The following is an 8250-nucleotide window of genomic DNA, read 5'->3' on the forward strand; positions in this document are numbered from 1 at the left end:
AATCAATCTATGTCTTTTGCATTCTACGATTTCTAGATTTCTTTTAATCAAATAACAGATTTCTAGAACGGAATCCACAGCATTTCTGCATATGCAGGATAAAAATCCTTAAAAAGGCTTGGTCTTTTTCTGTGTGGTAACTGTGTATGAACTTTATTTGCAGAATAGTGATATACTTGAATAGAGAATTTTGTAAGACTGAAATTAATCAATAAAAATCTATTATATTTCTCTGTATAAACACAAAAACCTAATAATGTTGGAAAGGAATATCAATTGAAGAGGAAAATACCGTAGCCCTTCATATTTCAAAGACGTATACAAACTACATATAAATGAAAGCCAATATTCTTCAGCTCACTTAACAGAGAGGCATACAAACAAAATTCATCTTGCTTTTTTTCTTCATCTCTCAGTGCTTCTCCTCCTCTTCTTGAATAAGTTTACCCTCAACAAGATTACAAGGATGAATGGCCACCCCAAGCTGCTTTTGAATTTTTTTCATCACAAAAACTTCGTGCTGTTCACATATGCTAACCACAACACCCTTCCTGCCAAGCCTTCCAGTCCTTCCAGCTCGATGTGCATAGTGAATTGAGTCTGTGGGCAAGTCGAAATTCACAACAAGATCACATTCTGCAATATCTAAACCTCTTGCAGCCAGCTCATTTGTCACGAGTATTCTCAACTCTCCGTTTTTAAATTTCTTAAGCACAGTTGATCGAGTGAGCTTATTGAGATCCCCATGAAGTTCTGCTGCATTTATTCCACGAGCCTCTAACTTATGTACAGTGTCCTTCAGCTGTCTATTCAAGTTCATGAATACTATAACGAACTTGGCATCAAGGGCATGGACACATCTCCTCAATGTGTCAACCTTGTGCTGTAACCTAGCAGTGCAGTAATAATGCTTCAGAAGTGGGGGTAAGCTCTCTGATGATGCTTGAGATGGTGAATTCTTGTCTGATGAAGATTTAGAGTTTACCACGGTCACAGGGCCAGATGTTGAGGCTGAATCAATTGGGCTTATACTTTTAGCTCTGACTAGAAGTGGGTCTCTTCCCCAGCTCATAGCTGCTCTTACTACTGAAATTGGCATAGTTGCAGACACCATAATGGTCTGACGTTCAACTCGGGGGCTATTTCCATGTTGGGAGGCCACCGTTGACCTCTTCTTTCCAACATGTTCCAGGATCCTGTGCATATCTTCACGGAAGTTATACGCCAGAAGTTCATCTACTTCGTCTAACACCAAAAACCGGCAACCATGGGTATGAAGCTTCCCAGCTGCACTAATCTCAGCTATGCGACCTGGCGTACCAACAACAATAGCAGGCTTATTTTTCTTAAGCGCTTCCTCCTGCCTCGATCTATTAGCACCCCCTACTAGCTGTTGAACCATTCTCTTGTCTGCAGGTCCCAAGAGCTTCTCAACCTCCCTCACTATTTGCATTCCCAGTTCCCTAGAAGGAGCCACAATAACTGCTTCCACATCTTTCTTCTTTCCAGGATCCTCTTTAGTGGCAGATTGCTTCTTTAATGGGCCTACTTCAGACAGTATTGGAAGAAGATATGCAAGTGTTTTCCCAGAACCAGTGTACGATTGGATCACGACATCATGCCCCTTCAAAACAGTCGGAACTGCAGTCGACTGGACATCAGTAGGAACTGTAAACCCTTCCTCCTCTAATCTCTTTAATAACAAAGGTGGAAGTCCAATCTCAGTAAACGAGTTAGCAGCAAATGGAGCTCCCTCAATTTCTAAACAATCTTTCACAACAGTTTCCTTAACGCGAACTGTCTTAGCTTTCCGTTTAGGCACTTCAAATGCAGGGTTCAACTGACCAAAACTATCTACTTCACTGCCTTTACTTGTTCTTGTATCTCTAACTTTATCTACTTCACTCTCTTTACTTGCTCTTGAATCTCTAAACCCGAGGGTGGCAAGAGTAAGAGGGCCATTATCATGCCTATACCTACTAAGAAATCGCACATTTCGGTGATAATAACAAGCATTCCTAGAAACATGTAACAATCTCCCAAATGGTAAGGACTCCCCCACTAGAATAAGCAAGCGCGAAGAAACTATTGCTGGCATTTTCACAACAAGATCTTCTACAAAACTGAAGAATACACAAAATTTAAACACAATAATATAACCCAATAATTTGCATCATTTATCAGCTAAAACTAAGAAGATAAGACCCTAATACATAGTTTCCAAAAAACCCATTAGTTCTCATGAATAAATAACATTCAATACTACATCATATCTGATTTTTTTTTTTTTTAAAAAAAGTAAATTCGAAGAATTAAGCAATAAAACAAGTACTTACCTAACGAGTGACCGAATTCAATTTCTGGGTAATCTGGAAAACTATGAAATTGTCCCAAATCCTCAATTTGGCTTGCGTTCTATAGTGTCACAATTACAGTATCAATTAATTTAACCTAACAAAAAAAAATTAAAGATAATTATAAGAAATTGATGGGAAAACTAAAATGGGAAGAAATTACCTGAAGCAGAGTCTGAAACTGATACTACTGCAAAGGGCGATGAATCAGGGAGAAAGGCTACTCCAGAACAAATAGTTGAGTGCCCAGGTATTATCCTCCAGTCCTCCTCTTAAACCTCCATTTTTTATTTTTATTATATTTTTTTTTTTTTAAGAGAAAATCTAAAGCTGCTCAATTTGAGTAACAATTCATGTTACTCAAAGGACATGATGGTAATTTTGTCATCTAAGGAGGGAGTAATTTCGTCATGCCTGGTTAGAGTCAAGAAAATGGGTTTAACAATTGGGTAAGGGTCAATTCTAATTTATTGAAATGAACTGAATTAATTGGAGTTGAATGAACCGATTGTTTATGAGATGATGAAATTAGGAACTGAACTAAATTGGACTGAACTGAAATTAAGCTGAAGAGTGAAAGAATTATGTCTTCGATAATTGCAATTATTAGATATATTAAAGATCACTATCATTGAGTAATAAGTTCATTCTTTTGGGTCGTCATTATTTGGTGTTAGATATGACAAATGATCTTTAGCTAATTAAATAGTTTAAAACCCAATAGAATGGGTCCTATGAGGTCACATAACAAGGGTAATGGGTTAAACAAGTAAGATGTCCATTAATGAGTCTCATGAGATCATGACATACCACCGCAAATTCTTGGCTGCATTATAGTGCAGCCAAGCTAGCTGCAACAACATTAAATGTGAACATGTAGTACGTTAAAATGAACATACGTTTTTTTTTCTTCCATATATCTTAATTCTCTTTCTTCTTCTTCCTTAGCTCTATTATTTTTCTCTCTCTTCAGTTTTTTTTTTCAATTTAAAATTTTCTCTCTCCTCTTTACCTCACTTCCCTTTAATCTTTAAAGTTTTCTTCTTCGTTTATATAAATTTTTGAGTTAGTAATTCGTGTTTTGATTGGTATACTCCTTTCTTTCTAAATCTATAAGTTTCAGATTCAATCAATTGGTTTTATCAAAGAGAAAAGAAAAAAAATGGAGGAAAGAGAAAGTTGGAGGTCAAAGAAAACAATGGATGTTAGATTTTATCAATTTGTAATTGTATTTTGTATGATTTTGTTGATCATGCATGATGATTTATTGTTTGATTATTTGAAATTATAATGAATTTGTGATGAATATCAATTAAATTGCTTGATTGTTAATGAATGTCAATTGTATTGCCTAATTTGTATTCATTTCTCTCTCCTCTCTCTCTCTCTTTTTTTCTTTTGATTTTTTCTCTTTTGATTTCTACTCATGTTACAAATCAATAATTATTTTCACTATGATCAAGATTAGATTAAAGGTGTATATTCATTTTTTTAGAGTTTAAATGATTACAATCGATCTTGAATATAATTTCTGTTAAAAAAAATGAACAAGTAGGAATTTAAAAATGAACAACTTTTACAAAATGAGCATTTAGTACACCAAAAATGAATATTAAATGCATAAAAAATGAACATATTTCAATAATTTATTTTATCTTTATTTTTCATTAATAATTATATACAATGAATTTGAACATTTATAAAAATCATGTTCATTTTTAATATCCTAAATGTTCATAACTTTTTGTTCCATGTTCAATTTATAAGTGTTCAATTTTTAATACTAAATGTTTATTTTTTAAAGTGTTCATATATGTCGGTTCATTTCTAATATACTAAATGTTCATTTCTTTTTTTTTTTTTTTTTTTTTTGACATGTTCACTTTTTATTACTGGATGTTCATTTTTTATTACTGATTTTTTTTTTAATGTGTACATTTTTCTAACTAAATGTTCATTTTTAAGGTCGTGGTCTAGCAAATTTATGATTATATGATAATCATGTTCATTTTTAATAAATGATCATTTTCTTATAACATGTTCACTTTTTAGTATTAAATGTTTGTTTTTTTACGTGTTCATTTGTTGTTATTAAATGTTCATTTTTTTATGTTCATATTTTTAAACTAAATGTTCATTTTATAGAGCGTGGTATTGATTTGGGCAGATCGCGGACATGTTATCTAAGTTATTTGATTTGGGCCGCGTGTTTTGGGCCTCCCCTTGTTGTAGCTATCTTAGCTGCACTAAGATGCAACTAAGACCTATTAGACATATCACATGGAGTGTTGGGCTAGAGTAGTTTGATTAGGGTTAGGATTTTGGGCTTGACATGAACTCTTATTTAGAAATATAATCTATAAATAAGATTTATGCCTAGGGTTAGTTGAATTAAGTCGCAAATAACAGTTAGTGAATTGTAAAACAAGGCAACCAGTTTTCCCAGAACTCCCTTTACTCTCTCCTCACTCACGACCCTCCCTTTTCTCCTCACGTTCGTACGCCCGGCGCCCCCTCGTGGTGTCCGATCCGTTGTGGTGGTTCGTGACTCTCTTATCACTTCGTTGAAAATTGATTGAAGCATTCAATCACGACTAACTAGCATTAGTGGAGGTTTAATATGTGCCTGTGGACTAAGTGGAGGAATCACGCTTGGGGTTCTTTATCTCCCATTGTTCTTGCTCGATCGCACGTGGAATCACACTTCAAAAGTATAATTATATGTTCTTTATGTGTTATGCAATGATCTTGGTTATTAGATGCTTATGAATACGATTCATAAAATTCCACTTAGAGTATCTAAAGTCCTACAAAGAGTACATGCCCTAAATGTCGTTAAATTGAGGAAATGTCATCATATATAGTCTGAGTTGAGCAAAAGTTAGGCCTTGCATTGTTTTGTTTGACTTATTTTTTACTTAGGAAAACTATCATTGGTACACCCCATGTTTAGGCTTTTATCAATGATACACCTAATTAAGTTTTTTTTAATTATCAGCGGTATACCAATACTTTTAACTAATTAACTACAGTAAGCACTCCGTTAATTAAACGTTAGTACTAGGTTAATAGCTTGCAATTTTGACCAATTTTAATTCCCTCCTTTTTTTCCTCCTATATTTAAAGTAATCCACCCACAATGAAGCCCCCTCATTTGCTCTGATTTTTGCAACTTCTTCTTCTTCTTTCTTCTTCCTTTGGATTTTTTTTTATTTCTTTTCTATTTTTTCTATTATATACTACGTACTGTACTATGAGTCTATGATTACCATTGATGTCGGAAAAGATATCAAATTTAGATGGGGTTTTGATAGCTAGATAAATTATTATATAAGGAGGGAGTTAAAATTGCTCAAAAATACAAGTCATTAACCTGATATATATGATGTGTCTATTTTATATAGTATTTTACCCCCGTCCCTTGGTCATAATTAGTAGTGTTTTTGGCTCTTTAGAGCCACTTTTATTACTGATAGGTATTTTCTAGTGTTTTCGTAGAATTGGTTGACTTTTGCAGGGATTTGCACTTTTGGAGCATTTTCCCGCGATATTATGGAGCAATTACGAGCATTGGAGAAGCATGACCAGTTTTTATAGCCCAGGGCCGGTTAGAGCCATCGAACCGGTGATTAAGGGCTCGGTATATGTGATATCGGGGCATTTGGACCGAGTATTCAAGACCCGAAGAGGAAACCCAGATTGGCCCAAAGAATTAGAGCCCAATCGTAGTCCAAATAGTGGCCCAAGAAAGCCGCCCGGCCAAAGAGGCTGGCACCCGGCCGGGCGAGGGAAGCAAAGGCTGGCGCCCGAAGACTGAAGGAGTCATGTCTTCGATAAGTGCTGATTAGGGGATTTTTATCCACCAAGCGCCGTTTGACAATTGGACCAACCAGGTTCCGCCACGCGTCCTCCACGGACCACTTAAGACACGCCACGTGTCCACCCATGCCAAATGGGACAACCGGCCATCAAGGCCCATTTCAGTCTAGAAGCCCGTTCGGCCCTAGGTTTACCTTAAACCTAGAGAGTTGCACGCTTCCCAAGGCTATAAATACTCGATTAATCCTCATTAATCGAGGGACCGAATAATTTACGGAACACACTAATAACCGGCTGATCTCGCTAGCAAAGCAGATTACCTACATTAAATACTCTCACCTAGAGAGACCTTATTACTTTAATTTCTGTATTAATTACTCCTTAATCAGGTACTAACTTGACCGTTGGAGGCGGAGCTCTCAGGAGTCTCCGTTATTTTGCAGGTACAGGCGTCCGGTTCCAGTCTCGGAATTGTAACTCTCCCGCAGGACATCAGAAAACCCCGAAACATTTGGCGCCGTCTGTGGGGAGAGTACTTCAGAGATGGCATCCAAGTCTGTACCGACCCCAGAAGAGAGGCGTCCCCTAGACGACCCTCAAGTTCAGTCGGACCATGATACCGAAAGTGAATTTGAAGTTGAAACTCATACAGCTCCAGACGGGACCCTAAGGGCCCGCCGTACCCGTCATACTGAAATAAGGGAACGGGAGTATCTTCAAACAGGAAGCGAGCCAGCAGGCGCACCGCTTGCTCGGCAACAGCCGACTGATGGGTCTGCTTCCATCACAAGGAACGAACTCATGACCTTCATGAGGGGATTCAGGGGAGAGATCCAAGAGTTGATCAACAAAAAACCGCCTGCTTCAGTCAAAGAGCAGGCGGCCAAAAAACCTTCCACTTCACTGAAGAGGAAGCCAGTTCAAGGGCGAGAGGCGACTCCCCATCCTAAATCTAAGAAGCGGGAGCCGTCTGCTCTTGATTTCACAAAACTCCGTTATCCTACGGGAAATAGGAAACCGGTTCGTCATATTCAGGCGGACGGGTCAAAGCAAACGTTCACAGATGCTCGGCACCTGCTAGAGCAGAAGAAGAGTGACCGATTATCAGAGTCGGCTTCTACTTCAAATTTTCAGGACAGTTTGCGAAATGCCTCGATGAGGCCAACTCAGTCGTACCATGAGAGTCAGTCAGGCGGCACCTCCCGTCAGTCTGGCTTTCATAGTGCGCAGGCGGTACCAAATTTGCCATTTGTGCCGCAACAACAATATTTTATGCAGCCACCTCCATTTGGTGGACCTGCAGCAAAAAACGTCCAACCTATGGACTGGCAGCTACGGCTGCTTAGACTTGGTGAACAGCCGTCGGCCTTCTCCAAGGAAATTACTGAAGCCGCTCAGCCGGCCAAAGTAAAAAATGTTTTAGTAGGCGCCTATGATGGCACTACTAACCCGGAAGACCATCTGATGGCATTCACCAACCTGATGTACCTTCAAGGGTTGGATGATCCCACTTGGTGCAAGTGTTTCCCAGCAACTCTCAAGGGAATTGCACAGCAATGGTTCGGCAACCTGCCGACTGGTTGTGTAAACAGTTTCAGGACGCTTGCTTACTTATTTGCCTCCAACTTTGCAATGAACATCCCTGCGAAGAAAACGACCCTTGATTTGGGAACAATTCAGCAGGGTGAAAAGGAGGGGCTTCGTTCCTACATCAGGCGGTTCAACCTGATGAGAATACAGATTCAAGGGTTACCGGATGAGGTAGCTTATACTGACTTTTTTAGAGGTCTCAAAGACGGGTCTACCTTCAAATTTGATTTAGTTCGAAAAAGGGTGGCGACTCTTCAAGAGGCCTTGATTGAAGCAGAAGCCTATATACAGGCGACTGATCTGTGTACAATGAAACAGTCGGACGGGAAGAGGTTCGACAATAGAGAAGGACGACAGAAACAGTCGTCCAACAAAGATGAAAAAAGAAAAGGGGTCTGGGCGGCTGATTCCTCTAAACAGCCGGCCAAGAAGAAAAAGGAATTCAAACCATACTCCCCAAAGTATGTGTTTAACAAGGATAACCAGT

General features: G+C 38.4%; 1 protein-coding gene across 1 annotated transcript; it reads right to left on the bottom strand.

Annotated features, from left to right (window-relative positions):
- Positions 1 to 204: 204 nt before the first annotated feature.
- On the bottom strand, positions 205 to 2692 carry LOC110733525 (DEAD-box ATP-dependent RNA helicase 47, mitochondrial-like). The gene is made up of 3 exons (XM_021913591.1): positions 2518 to 2692; positions 2337 to 2415; positions 205 to 2123 (listed from the first exon to the last, which is right to left on the bottom strand). The coding sequence occupies exon 3, from the start codon at positions 2096 to 2098 to the stop codon at positions 413 to 415; it is 1686 nt and encodes a 561-aa protein (XP_021769283.1). The 5' UTR covers positions 2099 to 2123; positions 2337 to 2415; positions 2518 to 2692; the 3' UTR covers positions 205 to 412.
- Between the last annotated feature and the right edge of the window lie 5558 nt (positions 2693 to 8250).

The sequence above is a fragment of the Chenopodium quinoa genome, unplaced genomic scaffold (genome assembly GCF_001683475.1).
Source record: "Chenopodium quinoa cultivar QQ74 unplaced genomic scaffold, ASM168347v1, whole genome shotgun sequence".
NCBI lineage: Eukaryota > Viridiplantae > Streptophyta > Magnoliopsida > Caryophyllales > Amaranthaceae > Chenopodium > Chenopodium quinoa.

Excerpts from the sequence above, each read along its gene's own strand:
- LOC110733525 (XM_021913591.1), bottom strand. The coding sequence starts at position 2,098 with ATGCCAGCAATAGTTTCTTCGCGCTTGCTTATTCTAGTGGGGGAGTCC.